The sequence below is a fragment of the Chinchilla lanigera genome, unplaced genomic scaffold (genome assembly GCF_000276665.1).
Source record: "Chinchilla lanigera isolate Chin_1 unplaced genomic scaffold, ChiLan1.0 scaffold00048, whole genome shotgun sequence".
NCBI classification, from domain to species: Eukaryota; Metazoa; Chordata; class Mammalia; order Rodentia; family Chinchillidae; genus Chinchilla; species Chinchilla lanigera.
The window spans coordinates 11,052,293-11,069,014 of record NW_004955449.1 but is presented as its reverse complement, the minus strand read 5'-3'; the positions used below and the strand labels follow the sequence as shown (position 1 = coordinate 11,069,014).

General features: G+C 35.2%; 1 protein-coding gene across 1 annotated transcript in view; it reads right to left on the bottom strand.

Annotated features, from left to right (window-relative positions):
• Kcnh7 (potassium channel, voltage gated eag related subfamily H, member 7) overlaps positions 1-16,248 on the bottom strand; it is a 442,427-nt gene extending 426,179 nt beyond the window's left edge. The window contains exons 1-2 of the mRNA XM_013518746.1: positions 16,163-16,248; positions 14,294-14,524 (exon numbers count right to left, since the gene is read on the bottom strand). Coding sequence (XP_013374200.1) covers positions 14,294-14,524; positions 16,163-16,238 — 307 coding nt within the window. The 5' untranslated portion in view covers positions 16,239-16,248. The remainder of the gene's footprint in view (positions 1-14,293; positions 14,525-16,162) is intronic.
• Positions 16,249-16,722: the final 474 nt, after the last annotated feature.

Sequence of the window (16,722 nt, the reverse complement as noted above, 5' to 3'; positions counted from 1 at the left end):
TAAACTGAGAAGCTTCTGTTTCCAAATACACTGCTTTGGAGAACACCATAGTTGGAATTGGTTGCAGTACAGCTGATCCCAAATTATGCACTGAAAAAATGTGAGTCCAAGTTGGACCAGACTGCTGAAAATTACATTTACAGGGTGACCATACCTAAAAATGAGTCTCAGAATTTTAAAGTAGAAGAAGCTGATTGAATTAACAAGAAGCTGATTGAGGCCACAATCTCCTGGATGAAGTCTCTAGAACCTAACATTTTAAATTTATGAAAAATGTTGATTTCCTCTGTTGCTTACTAATGTCAAAATTTGGTTCACACATTTTTTACTCAGCCATGTACATGGTTGCAAACTTCCTTTTGAATGCAACACTCAGTAAGCATATCAATTTAATACAAATTTTAATCCAGTTATTTTTCATGTTAATCTTATTTTCATATTATTTTATCTGTTACCATATATGGCATTGACTAGGCACCAAATTGTAAATGCTCTTAAATGTATGAACATATATACTACTGCCAAACCTATGAGATAAATTCTATTGTAATCTTAATCACCATCTCACTATTGGGGAAACCTCAATGGGTAATAATTTGTCAAAGATCACATGATACAAGTAGGTTCAGTGTCTGGAAATACACTCTTCACCTGACTTCACTGCCCATGATCTCAGCCATTATGCCATGGCCCCTCTTTATTATCAAATAAACAAGAACCTATATCCACTTTCTCACAGATCAAACAACTCACAGATAACTCACAGATCAAACTCACAAATCAGATTCCATCTTAATTCAGCATTTGCCTCATGTTTTAACTATTGGCTGGTTTGTAGAAATAATTTGCCTCATATTTTAACTATTGACTGGTTTGTAGAAAAATAGCTATTCTATATAAGATATTCTTGGAAAGAGAGGTGAATTTTAAATCCTTTGTGAAAACCTTTAGAGTTTGTATACAATCAGATCATCACATCATCGTTTTTAAACCTTATTGTGCATGACAAACACAAAAATTTTGACGTCTGTTACTTTCAAAGAAGAGTATGATTGAGGTATCAAAACCCAGCTCTCCTGAATGAGAGGTAATTGTTTGTCTAAACTTAAGTAGGAAGAAAGATTAGAAGTCCCCCATTTCAAACATTTAAATGCAAAATGGTTCACATTTCTCTGTCAAGATAGTAATTGACTGCACAATGTGTGCTTTGTCTGTGTCATTGTACCTAGTGGAAGGGAGGTGGGTTGAGGAGGAGCAAAGTGCAGGGATCACTGGCTTAGGAAGGAGAGGAGCTGTGTTCAGAGGATAGCAGTTCTACACCATCTGAGCTGCTGCATTAATGAAGATACAGAACTTGGTCTTTTCAATCTGTAAAATGGGAACAGAAAAATATCTACCCTTCAGATATTGTAAGAATTGAAGAAAATGAAAGTTTAAGAACTCTACTGGTGCATCATTAGTGCTCAGTAAGTGAGTTATTACTACTAAGAGTGCCCAAAGCATACTCTATTATGTAATTCAGACTCAATTACAAAATCACATAAAATTTTCCACAGATAAATTAACAAGGCCAAGTTTTAATTCATTTGCAAGATATTAGTGTGCATTAATATGAACAGACAAACTAAAATCAAGGTGAACAAATCTTCAGAAACTGATCTTGAACTTGATGTGTGGTTAAACAATATTGGCACATCTAGAAGGTGATTATTTTAATTCCGTATCAATGGGATAAGCAGGAAGGAGGTCTTTCCTGTTATATCATAATGGTGTTAGTATTTAAAAACTTGTTTCAGGTCTCTCTGAACACACTATCCTTAGGACCTATTTTCGTTTCAGTATTGGTGTCTGAACCCAGAGCTTCACAAATAGTAGACAAGCAGTCTAACACTGAGGTACACCCCTGGCCTTTTATTTATTTATTTATTTTTTTTTTTTGAGATAATCTCTCTCTAAATTTCCTCAACTGGACTTGAACATGAAAACTTTCTGCCTCATCTTGTTTAGTATCTGTGATTCAAAGTGTGTGACAGCACACCCAGCATTTTGGAGTTTTTAAAGGAGGATAGCATAAATCGGCTAAAATGAAAATGAATAACTGGGATTCCTTTAGCTTGTCTTTTCCAGATACTGTATTTCACATTCAGTGAAATCATTTTGACTATCAGGCTCCATCTTCATTCTTTATATTTTAAATATATGTTACCAACAATTCTTCAAATGTTATAGAAGTACTCATGAAAATACTTTTGGCTATTCTTTTTTTTTTTTTTTTTGTACTAGGAATTGAACTCAGGACCTTGTGCTTGCCAGGCAGGCACTTGTGCCACTGAGCTACATCCCTGGCCTTTGGCTATTCCTATACATGAGATTAGATGTCATTTCTGTGTAGAGGTAGAGTTGTACCTTCTAATACTGAAAGTAATAAAAATGATATAAAATTCTTACTTAGTAAAAATTTAGAGAATGCAATCAGTGTTGCTCGCATTCTAAAAAAACACAATAACAACTCATTGACATAAAGTATTTTATAAAATATATTCATCACGGAAGTTTTTGGCACACTCGTTAGCCAATAATTAAAATAAAATGTTCTATAACACAAACTAACATACTTACACAGGTGTATTTATTGTAGTCAGTGTTGGTGGATGTGAAATTTTATTAGGACACCTTCCGTTCACCCTAGAAGCATAAACTGCTAAGAAACAAGTCCTGCAATTTGAGGATGAGAACCGAGTCGAGCCCAGCTCATAGGGAAGCTGGAGTCATGCATCATTAGCGGCATTTTGTGGAGTTCTTCATTCAGGGAACAAATTCTGAGAACAGCAGTCTGGGAATCCATAAATCCTACTGAGCCTTGGTTAAGTGACATTCATTATAAAGAACACCTGGAGGGAAGACCTGAGAATTGAGTCACAGCTAGAAAGATCCAATTACCTGGGCTCTGCATGTCTTGGTTAAGGAAGGCAGCCTGAGAAGGGAATGATCTTTCCCTGCAGTCATTTCAATAGTATTCTACCGGGATACTGGAATGAAGTTAGTGGCTTATCTGATACAGTGTTGAGTTTCTGCTGCTTATTTATTTCCTCACATATTGAATAAATTTGAGTCTTTGATGCCACTTATAGTTTTTAAGTACATTTTAGTCTTCTACATGCTATTATGACAGAAACTTCATTCTCTATGAGTTTGCTATCTTTTCTGGTGATCACACTGCCCTGGAACAGAAACTACTGAATAAAAATTCCTTGTACTACTCCCCATTTTCATCACAGTTTATATGTATTTAATAAGAAATGCTGAAAACAGTTTAAAATTCAACTGATTTCATGTACAAGAGAAAAACTTTGAGATATGCTAAAGTATTTAAATAGTAAGAAATTGGTATCAGTTTCCATATTTGTGTCTTGGAACACTGCCAAAAAAATCACTGGAGTGACATGAGAGTGTGATGAGTAGTCTGTGAAAGAGTGAGCTGGTGTGGGTTGCAGCACCCAGCCAGATCAGTCAGCTGTTGAAGAGATTCTCATTGCTCCCAAAGATTAGAATATTCAATACTATTTTATTTAAAGAAGAAAATAAATTGACTTTCAGATTTTCAGTGTTTTTCAAGAAAGATTTTTGGCTAAACTAAACTTTAGTAATAATACAGTACAATTTATATTGAGATAACACAAATTGGTGAGAATGCCAATTTTACTTACACACATAAAATGTACGATTAAGGACATTCTCTTTTGGAGTGAATAATTTGATGACAAGTACCAAAGTTATACATACTTTTTTAAGGTATATTTTAAAATATATGGATATATATACTATGTAACTGGCAGCTATATTTTAAGATGTATATAGAAGATTAAGAACAATTCAAGAAGGTAAGATAGATGTACATTGCAGGGTATTTACAATAATAGAAAGCTGAAAATGTTAAAAGTGTTATTAAAAGAATACTTTTGCTAAGATACTAATTCATTCAATGCAATAGTTTATGAATATTAAAAAATATTAATTGCTATCAAAATTTATGGAAGATCAGTATAAATTTCTCACTGAGGAAAACAAGTTACACATATGTATAGACAGGACAGTACTTCCCTTGTCTTTTTAAAAAATATCCACATATAACATAAAAGTACCCTACATGTGTATACTACTATATAAAAATTATAGATCAAACACTTTTCCTCCTTGTAACCATTGAAATCTCTTAGTTCCAAGATTACATAGGCTTTTACTTTTTATGTTCTTTCCATATTTTCTAATTTTTCAACAGTGTAGTTAAATCACTTTGACAGAGAGACCAAAAGTAGAGACAGGAAGTGCTTTCTGAGGTGTTGAAGTCCTGTATCAGGATAGGACTGATGAAGTGTCTTCTGATATCATACAGCTTTACAATCTCAGTCTATGACTCAGAGTTTGAAAAACAGAATTCACTTTGTTGGAGGACTAGTAAAATGATGAGACTAATTCCAGTGTGTGAAAAAGAATGATAGCAGACTCAGACATCAGAATAATTGCCAGGGTTTTATCATGGGCATTTAACTGAGGAGATTCATAAAGGCATGGAATGGCTTGTGAACTTGCATATGTTAGTGTAAGCAAATTCTTCCTTTTACTGACCTGTGAATACGCCATCAAAATCAGCAGATGGTGTAAGCGTGAAGGATCTATCCATATTATTTTTGTCCATTCATGTTTCTCCATCCAGAATAACAAAGAAGGTGATTAGTTATGACTTTTTGGAGAATATGTTATTAAATACTGGAATAAACTACTTTAAAATATATAAACTATGTGACAGCACATTGCTGTACCTCAATTAATAAACACAAGTTGCTGATTTTTAATGTTCTCTTTTCTAGCTAAATAATTGGCACAAGATGTTGAATGAGTGAATGAATAAATCAGTGAATGAGACACTTTTCAGATACTCTAACGTACAAAAAATTTCATCTTAAATAAGTCTATTCCTATCAATTTTAAATCCATTTCTTGGCTGGGGATATGGCCCAGTGGCACAGGGCCTACCTAGCAAGCACAAGGTCCTGAGTTCAATTCCCAGTACCAAATAAATAAATAAATAAATAAATAAATAAATAAATCTATGCCTTGCTCTTCTGTCATTTTCTCTGGTCTTTAATAAATGGCTTAGGAACTTATTTCAAAATACACAACATTGAGCAGAAGAGACAGAAACAAATTTATGTATAATCTCAAGAATGTCCTAACAGAGACAAAGAAAATAGGAAATGTAGGAAAGTCTTCCCAAAGGGCTTAGAGAACAAGTTAAAAAGATGCTGAGATTGAAGCTGTGCAAAAATTTGTTTAAAAGAGGGAAGTGTTGAAGAAGCATGCAAGCAGGGCCATGAAAACCTACAGGAAAGACACCTGCAGGCAGAGAAGAGGAATCCTAAGGGAGGTGAGCTACTACAGGTGGAAGGTAGACACAAAGAACTGTGTACTGAGTTTGACATTTGGCCCAGGACAAAAAAAAGTAGAGATGTCTTAAAAAACCATGGACTTCCCACACTAGTAAATTTATACTTGCCCTTTTAAAAACTGGTGGTGATTTTTTTTTCAAATCACTCAATACAGAAAGAAATTAAAACTTTGTTGTGAGAAGGAATGAGGAAAAGTATACCTACATAGCTCCCTGATACCAAATCTCTCTACTGTATGAATTTTCATCCCAAGTTTCTGGACAAAGACTAGATAAATTAATACACAAGTACCCTTTATCAAAAATGTATTCAAAATTCAAATTGAGTATGTAATTTATAACCCAAAGCTGAGATATTTTAAAAAACAGAACAGTTTCATTTACATTTATGCAAAGATTATAAGCATTTACTAACCACACTCATTCGACTGAAGTTTGACATGCTGCCAGATATAATTAATTTTAATTGATAAAGTTCTGCTTAAATGCAAAATGCTTGATTGAATTATTAGTCAGATTTACACTTTGCATAATCAATATAATAAAGAATTAAGAACTAGAAAGAGGAGATACAGGACATACGAGAAGGAAGATACAGGAAGGAGACCGTACAGGTAAAATTTAAAAGTGTGTCTTTAGAACAAAAATAATAGTTTGCAAATACAGGCAAATGTAGATTGGGAACATCACATACATCTTCCTCTGTGCTTTTAAATACTTTACTTAACTGCTCTGAGCTTCAAATTAACCAATCTGTAGAAAGGAATAATGTGACAATGTCTACTCTCATATTTACCATAAAGATCTGATGAAGCAATTTGTATGAATTACCCATCACAGAAATGGAATACAATAAACATTGATGTCTTGGGAGAGCTATTTTGGGTAGAGAGCCATGGGCCATAAACTGGGATCATCTGAGAAACACATCCAACTGTGTATAAAACAATTAACTATAGCTTAAGAGCAACTGATTAGTGCTATTTTAAAATAGATGATATACATACGATTTTTAGCAAAATCAAAAATATTTAAAATAGCTAAGACAGATATATAGAACCCTAATTAAAATTATTTACCTTCTCATGATCTAATGATTTTTGTCAACTTGATATGATCTCAACTAGCAAATACAAATACTTTAAGGCTGAGATTTCAATATGTGGTCTTTCCTCACATAAGTATTTTCTACATATAGATATACTACTTTAGTTTGTTCTAGACTTTCTCCTTTGCTGGTTCTTTGAGAAATGAGCTATAAACCACCACTGATTTGATACTTTAAATTTTGTCAGCACAACCATCATCTTGGGTCATTAGCACAGATTTCACTGATGAGAATTAAAAGGATGTTTTGAGAATAGTTCTCAGTGGTGAACCTGCGAGGTGACAGACATTCCAAGTTGTCTTAAACTCATGAAGTTATTACATATTTCTCAAACCCAGAGTTTCAAACATGAAAGTATTAATGTCCCATCAAAACCAATAAACAATGACAAATAAAAACATTACTAATGATACCAAGGAAAGAAGAAAAGACAAAAATAGGAAAGAACAAAGTGATCAAGGTAGAGGTGATAGTGTACCTGCTGTAAAAATAACTTCTGATTGTTTCGTTTAAAAAATGCCGATAAACAAAAGCAATGTGACCCAAGGAGACTGGCATTCCCATGTGGCACAGCCCATTTTGATATCATCTATAAACTGGGCCAAACATCCAGGCACAGTGGCACACACCTGTAATCCCAGGATATGAAAGGCTGAGACAGGAGGATCACTGTGAGTTCAGGACCAGCCTGGGCTCCACAGTGAAACCCTGTCAGTCAAACAATCAATCAATCAAGCCACACAAGGACAGACTATACAAATGCCTTTTTCACATCTGCCAAATACTGGCATGAAGCAATATCCACAGCTGTTCTTACCACTTATCTGGGTAAAAAGGGGTGCCACACATTTTAGCAAATAGTGGAAATCATAGGCAAACAAAGCTCGTGCACAAGCAGACCCATTTTAACTGCAGAAATATCACAGAGGCTCCTCGGCTATGCTTTGAGCTGTGACGGTAAAAGCATTTTGCTCTTACGAACTAGAACTGGAACTGAAATCAAAGGTAACAGAAGAGGATACGGTGGAATGCTCAAGCATGATAACAGGAGCATGGTACTCTGCCTCCTCATGACCACTCGGGACAAGTAGAGATTTGCCCCTCTTAACTCTTCAGTAATGGGCATATTTCTTCATTTTGGTGATTAATGATTTACCACTGCCTCTTAATCACTTCCCAGTATTTCAGGAGTGTTCTTACATGCAGAAACTACAAGAAGGAGATGAAAAATATTCATTTGGCTATTCTAATTCATGAGTATTATTTTTATGTATAATAGACTATTATTTTATTATTTCAGATTTTGCACTTCCATTATTGTATAGCTCTGAGCTCAAGATTGAGAATTTTCAAGAAAACAAAATGATAAAATGCTGCATTAGATATCCAATGTCAACACTGTGTCATGCGGGCAGGTAGGAGAGTAACAATTTCAAACCCTGCAATGAAATCAAATAGGAAAGAGCAGAAGAGCTTTTCAGGTTTAGTGATCAGAAGTTGCTGGGAGAAAACAGTGAATCGCTAGTGCAGTGAAAGGGTGATACTTATAACAACAGGTTGATAATTCCTGGTTAGCAGCTTCTACCAAATCTTCAGTAGACATCTTTCTAGCTATTTGTATAGTTATTGTTATAAAGATGATTTAACATATTAGATTATTAAGCATGGAACAAAGGTTCTTTATTAAATTAAGGTGAAAATTGTTCTAAAGTATATTTTAAATGTATTTTTATTACTTCATGGTGCAGTATATAATTATTTTGAAGAATATTTTAGAAATGGTTTTTAAAACTAAAAACATTAAAATATTATACTTTATCATGAATTTTCCCCCAGATATTTTGATTTCAATATGTTTCTCTTTTTTTTACCTCCATGTAACCCTCCTCATCTTCTTTTCATTCTTTAAATAAATACTAACTGAGCAATCACTTGGTACCAGGTACTCTTTTATAAATTCTGGACAGGGAACTTAATGATATTTGATATGTCTTTTTTTTAATGTGCTCAGAAAATAGATAAAATTTATTTGCCAAAATATACAGCACACTCCAGATGTTACACTGGAATTATAACCAAGTATGAAGATACACACAGACAAGGAAGGAAAGCATCAGGAATGACTTTACAAGGAAGACTTTTGATTAGTCTTTGCAATGATAATGATAGTCTTAACATGAGAAGCAAAGGGAAGGTCAGTCCATTTGGAGGGATGTTGAACCACTTACTATAGCTAAAGGAAAGCCTCTTCAGGTTCAATACAAGTGCCTGGCTTTTCTGAGGAAATCAGCCATCAAGTATGATTGGAATATAAGCATTATAGTGAACCAAAATTGGCAATATGCTCACCTAATTGTTCCATATTGAGCACGTTATAGGAGACAAAGCATGCCAAGAATAATGCTATTTCTTTTATAGTTTGTAGTAAATTTAATTGGGCAAAAAGTAGCTATAATTCTCCAAATATTTTTCAGGAAAGTAGATTAAGGGATTTAGAAAGCATATTTGCTCAAGTTTATGTAACTTTTTTCAGAGCTACGAATCTAATTTGGATCCTCTAAACATGCCCTACTTAAGACACAAGCAAATGCGACTCTGAAGGCCACCAAGCAGCCTATTAAATAGTCTGCGACTTTATCTTGAGAGCTTTCATGAACTGAAATAGGTTTTTATGCCTAGGTATGACACAAATCCATTGAGCATAAGGATTGCAAAATTGTAAAGGACTCAGGCACACATAAGCTATACGTGATTTGACAAATTATTAAATATCTATGTGTCTCAAGGTTGTTTGCATTCAATGGGGATAAGAATATTTTGTGGGTTTGTTGTACCATTATTAATACTTCAACTTCATTTGCAAAGATTTGTGAGTCCAATAAGTCATCAGTGTGTTTCATGTATCAGGAAGATCTCTGAAGCCGTGGTACAGAATGCATTGGAAAGGGACGTAATGGAAGACTGCAGTACTTCAGAAGAAGGACTAAGTGTACTTTAATCAGAGTACTTGATAGTGGATGGAGAAATATAGGTAGTACTGTGAGGCACTTCACATTTAAATATAGAACAGATTCGGTGGCCACCTGAATTTAAGGAGAAGAAGGAGAAAAGAAAAAAAAAAAAATTTACCCCAAGGTTTATGGTTTAGATGGCCAGACCAATGACGATACTGCAATACTTGGAGTCCCAACTACTACTTTCCTATGGCACAACTATCCAAAGACTTTCCTGGTAGGCTGGCTGCCAACAGTTCATTCTGTAGCCTTGTCCAGCACACAACAATAAACAAAGACCTTCATGAGCCAATAGCAGCAAATCTCTCTTACTAAACCTACCCTGTGCTAATAGCCTTAAATGATCCTGTTTTCCAGTGCTTTTGGTATAAAATTAACTAAGCAGTTATTTATCTCTCAAGCCAGCAGAAAACACCACTTCTTTTTAACAGAAGACTGCTTCCAGGTATTGTATCAAGAAGTGTTACAAACAATGTGATGAACAGAATTCGCTCCCATTTTCAGGACATTTTGGTTTCACATCATGAAATAAAGTCTTCACACTGTGGGGAGAGATGTTTCCTCAGAATAGATATTTTCCAACAAATGCAATTGGTCAAGTATAACACACAGTATGCATAAGATGTTGAAATTTAGGTGTTTTAAAAACATGAATGTATGATTACTGCTGTTAAACTATCCTATTTAATAGAACATGAAAAAAATATAGGTAGAGAGTTAAAACACCAAATAGTTAAAGACACTGAAATAAACTCTCAGGAACACACTCCCAGGAAAACTTTCTTATTGCTTGAATTACCCACACAAAAAATATACTTCTATTCTTGTCTTAAAAGCCACCATCTGTATCTCTACTACACAATCCAAAAATTAGGAGAGCTGAATATATTATGTACCATATAGCTTATATAATGTTATTATAATAGTTATGTTTGTACTATTAAATTTTGAAATTCATTGCTTCTTTGACAAGTTATGCATGCAAAAGTTGAAAAGAGGTTTACATTAACAAGTTTATTTTAAAGTTGGAGAATAGAGGAAAAGTGGTAACTAATCTTAAATTTTGTAGGTTTTCCAATTCTATAGCACAAATGTCCTGAAAGCATAGATTAGGTTGTATCATTCTGTGCATCTCCTGTGATTATTCATCTAGTGCTTAATATGTTATTTAGGAAGAGGTGGCACTCAAAATGAATCTTCATCCTTCTGCTCAAAAACGGCACTTGTTAGACAGTATTTCCGCCCAACTTACAGAGATGGTAGTTTTATCAAATCAAGACCTCATCTGAGCTAAGCTGAATCAAATATCGCCTCTGGAACTTTCTGCTGATTTCTGTCTGGATATCACATAAGGATTCCCTTTAGACATTTTTTATGCTTCAGTTCTTTAAAAGTAGCACAAAGAAAGGGAAAGTAGAGATATACATTTCTGATTTGTTAACGACTTTGCCTTGTACTGAATCTGGAAGCATAGTAGCAAAAATACAGGATGGCTCTGTCCTCTAAAAATAGTACAGTTTAGGTGCTGCTTTCCTTCTGAATGAAGACCTTTATTTTTCCTGGGGAAATTCACTTTGATTTTCCAAATGTTTAAAGCTGTTTGATAATTTATAGTCTGAAGGGATTTAGTGCTTCAAATAGCTATCTCTATTCCATGATGACACATGAACAAGAAAAGCAATTAACTAAGGAATGGCCAACTATTTTCTTTCTGTTTTTGCCCCCATTCCCTTCTCCACAAACTGAACTAGTTAATCACTGAAGTGTTTGCTATTTTTCAATCCCTATGCCTAAAAATGTTGGTTTTAAGGTGAATATATTCTGCAAATAAAATATATGCCCATCCTTATATAAGCCTCAGCATAATTATAGTTTTGTATAATTAGAGTTGTATGTCAAAAGATTTACAGCTTTATCACCTCAAGCAATATTTCACAGCTGCCAAGAATGATTTATGCAATAATGACTTAAACTGTAAAATAGAATCCTCAAAGGAAGGGCTGTCAAATATTCCTCCTGCAAATAATCAGGTTTTTAAAACTTGATATCCTGGTAAACAGTAAGTTCAGCTGTATGTAGCAGAATCATAGAAAGGAAAAGGAGAGGAAGAGTTGCTTCACAGTGGATCAAGCAACTCACAATACATTCGCATCACTGTGGACTCATTGCGTAGATCCCAGGTTTGCCCAGCTTATAAAGCCTCTGGGTCACTTTGGGAAACAAGCTTTCAGAAATAGTGCTTCACCAATATTTTTGTTACTCAATTATGGATGAATGGAACAAGCACAAACAGAATACCTCTACTTTCTGTTACTTTGCTGCATTGTGCTCATTATATTTTTTGGATTCATGGGAAATGCTAAATTAAGAATAAAGAAGCATTTACTATATAGAATTAAGAAACCAAGAAAACAAAAAAGAGATGGGCCTAATAGTAGTGATTTAGGAATATTTGAGGAGAAGACCAATAAAAATGGCTTTTTCTCCCCTGCTTTTATTAACATAGAGTAGCTGGGAAGACAATCAAAGCACTGGAACTTTATAAGCTCTGACTGATTTCACCGTTGCCATGAGAATGAAATCAATACGCTCTGTAGATTCTATCCAAGGTTTCTAAACTTGCAGCAAAAAACATAAGATTATTACATTCCAAGCATATAAGTATGACTATATCTTTACAATCAAAAAAGGTCATTCTATTTAACCATTGTTTTCCTTTGGAAAACCATAAAAGGTTTGGCCAATCCTCTCATGTTTCCCATGTCAATTAAAGCTAGGTGACCAAAGTTTATTGTTAGCACTCAAACTCCTTTACGATTGAGTCACATCTCTGCTACAAATCAAGAGAAACAAAAATGTCACCAGAGACTAGAATTTCTCTACCTAAACAAGCTTCCAAGTAAAGATTCTTTGTATGAATTGCATTTATATAACCAAGCAAATCATTCAGATGCATTTTTACAGTAGTCAACATACTAACATCTTCTTTGCAAAAATGTTTACAATTATTCTTCAGATTCCATGGGAAATTGGTTCTTTAAGGTGTTTTGAGATCATTCCATACAGCCACATTGTATGAAATAACTAGGATTCAAAACATCACTATTTCAGTTGCACTATTTCAGTAATAGGTAATCATTTTTACCTGAAAACACTGCCAAAACTACACTCAGTATCTAAGAGGCTGGGGCAGCCCAGATTTATTTTATAATTAAATTCCAAAATAGCTCAGAAGTCACAGTGACTAAACATGGATCAACACCCTACAAGCCACAATGTAGACTGTGTCAACATCATAATAAACACTCAGCTGGGGAATACTGTCACACTTCCAAATGACTTTAAAAGCCCAGTTTTTCAGCTTCAGGTACACAAAAGAGATAAGTTGTCTTTGGATAGTGAAAGCCTCAGTCCAATAAATGTTTTCAGAACCACAAAGCAATCACTCTTTTTCTAGTATGCCAACACTATGGAGTGAAAGTTGGAATAAAGTGGGAAGAACTTTCCAAACAATGTGCTGTTTAATAACCATATAATTGCTTTTGCCAGATTAATACAATGTTACACCAACTTGTTTTTTCCGGAAGCCTCCATTGCACATAGCCATTCACATGCATGTAATGGAAAAATCCAATAATTAATAATTGCATATTTCTTCTCATGAAAAATTTAATTGTCAGAAAATAAGTGGAAGTTAACCATTTTCCTGCTATTTTTCTGTAATTTACTAAATGATGAGTCATTATATTATTTAGGCTTTCAAACAATACACATTTGCCCAAAACTTAGTTTTCTAAAAGTTGGAAGAGATACCCCTCTACCTCGTTAATTTTTGTAGATGAAAGAGAGGAAGAAATAAATGACAATGCAATATTGAGAAAATTGAGTACCATGTGCAGGTTTATTTTGCCTTTAAGTCCGAAATTGTTAAATATCACTGGGTGTGCACATGTGAGGATATATACAAATTTAAATTATGTGCACCTGAGAATTCACACATAGGAATGTATATATATAAATTGCATGCCATAACATGGGATGCTTAAAAGACGGAGGTGTGTCCCTGAAGTTGAGATATGATCTTAAGTTTGTAATGTCGGTGTGCTGCAGCTATAAAAGTAAGTACCAATAACTTCACAGAATCATAATTCTTTTTTCTACACTTCTTTAAGAAAAGTCTTCAGCCCGTAAATATTTGTATATAGTTTTAGAAGTTCATATATGTCATCTTGAGTCTTATGTTAAAATGAACAGTGGAAATAAGAGATATTGTTTATCAAAACCTAAAGTGCCAAGTAACACTTGCAAGTTGAGAAGTTTTACTGTCAGAGTATTCAGTTTTCAACAAAGTTTTTCTAAGAATTTTCAAGTTCAAGCAAATTAAACTCTTTCTCTACAACCGAATATATATTAATGCAAGCAGTAAACTATTGATCTTCATATTATACTTTAGTGGAATTATTGTGCAAGGCTAATTTGTGGCATTTTATCCATAGTGATGTTAAGCTACTACAATTTTGAAAAGTTCAAATTGAGTACCCTTATTCAAAGAAGATGTTTTTCTTCTAGTCCACTAATTAGATTCTCCATATTTCCCAGATAATAAAACACTATAAGCAAATCACATTTCTACAATTTGGAGTTTCTTGGCATATAAACTTTTAGTAATCAAAATTTATTTTCAGCGGAATCAAAAACAAGGTATCCCAGGTACATCAACTTTACCATTTTTGTGATAGTAGGTGACTTCCACTTTCCTCTCCTCTGACCCCAGCAATGCCTGGGCAATTTGGGCGATATCATGTCTCTTGGTCTCAGGCCCATGAAGAAAGTCGCAGGTGCACGGCTTTTGCATGACGTCTGGCCTGGAGAAACCAGTCATCTCACAGAACCCGTCATTGCAGTAGATGATGGCACAGTTCTGCACTCTGGCATTTGCAATGATAAATTTTTTATCTGTAATAAGAAGATGATAAGGCACCTTTTAAAGCTTCTGTAAGATATTTCTAAAAACTAAAGCAATTTATTGTATAAGGGCTGAAATTCAAGTGCTTAAACAAAATGCAAATTTCCCATATCTTTTCACACACAAAAAAGAAGTTACACAGCAAAAGAGCCTGTAAACTCTAAGTGTGAGATTAACAGCATTATGTACAAAAGGTATTAAGAAGGTATTATTCAAGGGGCAAGAATAGAATTTCCCAAACAGTTTAGTTTTCAAGTGCTGTAACATCCAAGGGTCCTAGTAAACATTCATACAAGCAGCTGGCCCGCTGGCATTTCTAGAAAGGCACTAGAAAGTGAAAAAGGCTAAAAAATTTTCTAAGCCGTAACAGTGAAACATCCTGTAACTGTCAGATTTCTCACTTCCACTCTGACTCTTGGAATACAAACTTTCACGAAGTATTTATTTTTCTTGGATTTGGCTTTTCTTTGTCCTTTAAAGTATACTATACATCATGGTTTTTTAAAAGACAGTTAGGTTTCACAATGAAACTATTTCACTTTTATTAGCATTTCAATAGTACAAAGCTTCACCTTTTAAAAATGTACATTAAAAAATCAAAATATGTATACACCTGCACAGTGTCATGTTAACACCTTTTTACTTTTACAATGAGAGAACCTTGAATTTTTATACACTAGTAGAATTTTTAATGCAGAGAACTCATTTATTTTAGTAAGACTAGGTTTACTATTTCCAGATTGAATATGAAACAAGAAATATAAGTTTATTTTTCACATAAAGCACCAGATCCTCACCTTACTAAATGTGGTGCTATAAAAGTGTAAACTCTACAACATAAACATGTATTAATGTACATTAAAGAAAACAACATAAATGATCACTGTAGGATTTTTAAGTTGATGTGATTGTATGAAATAATTTTGATGGTCTACATGAATACATTAAGTACATTTAGTCTATGTGGGCTTTACTTATTTCAATTCAATTTTTAAAATTCTAGATGGAAAATTCAAGGAAACAATAAGAGAGCAGAAACAGTCTTTTGAATAATGAGCTGTTTTCATTAGGAACCCGCGCAGATGAGATAATGCTTTCCAAATGATCTGGTTTGGCGTACATTTGCATTGATTCAACACAAAGTTTAGCTTGTATAAGCCACAGCAGGTAAGCATCTCTGTCATTCCAGAACCCTGCGATTTACCAAGGTAAAATATAGTTCACATTGCCATTTATATCACTGCTACATTTACATTCTTTTGTTCCAAAAGCATGCTTTGCTCTGCTCCTGACTTTTAAAAGTGTGCAATAAAACTCAAAATATAAACCCATGTTGTACTAGCACGTTCCCTTTAAGATAGTAGAATAGTAGGGCATTAAGAAGCAAGGCAGATAATGGAGCAGTGGGAGAGGAGGATCAAATTGCTTTCGATAATGGAGACCATAATCTAAAATGTAAATCAAAATTAATATTAGAGAGAGAGCACTCCCGCTGCCATTCGAACCTCCTGGCTGGGTCTCAGCCTCGGAACTTGACAGAGCCAGGAGTTGCCGGGCTCCCCTTGCTAGCCAGCGCGCACTATCAAAGCGGAAAGCGAGGGAGAGAGAAGGAGAACAAACGAACTTACTTTGCCCTTCAAATTTCCGTATGATGGTCCCCAAAAATGTGTTTTGCGGTGCCACATGCCCCCTGCGAACAGGCATGTTGGCCGGGTCTTCCGAGGAGCGCCCCGCTCCGGAGTTCTCCCGGGATCTCCGCGCCCTAGAGCCCAGGCCGGCGCGCCAGCCGCGCTTTGTGGCACAGCATCCTCTTTGCAAGCCAGGAATCGCTTCCCATTAGCACCACTTCGCGCTGCCCGCCCGAGTCCAGTGCGTTCCCCTCACCTTCCGGAGGGGCCACCGGACTGCCACGGGTGAGAGGTTTGGGGGTGGGGAGCGGGAAGGAGGCGGGGTGAGGGGAGGTGGCGGGGGAGGGACGAGAGAGGGAGCGACGGGTGGGGGTGGGGTGGAAAGGGGGGGCTGGGAGTCACAAGGGCAATCGATCTGTTTCTCTTCTCCTAAACAGCGCCAATTTCCCAGTGCAAATGGGCTTAACCTGGCTGCTGCCCAGAGCCCTGAGGATGGCTAGTGGGAAAGGGGAGGGGGTGGAAGACTCGTGCTGCTTTTGCAGGAAGGGGGAAAAAGAAAA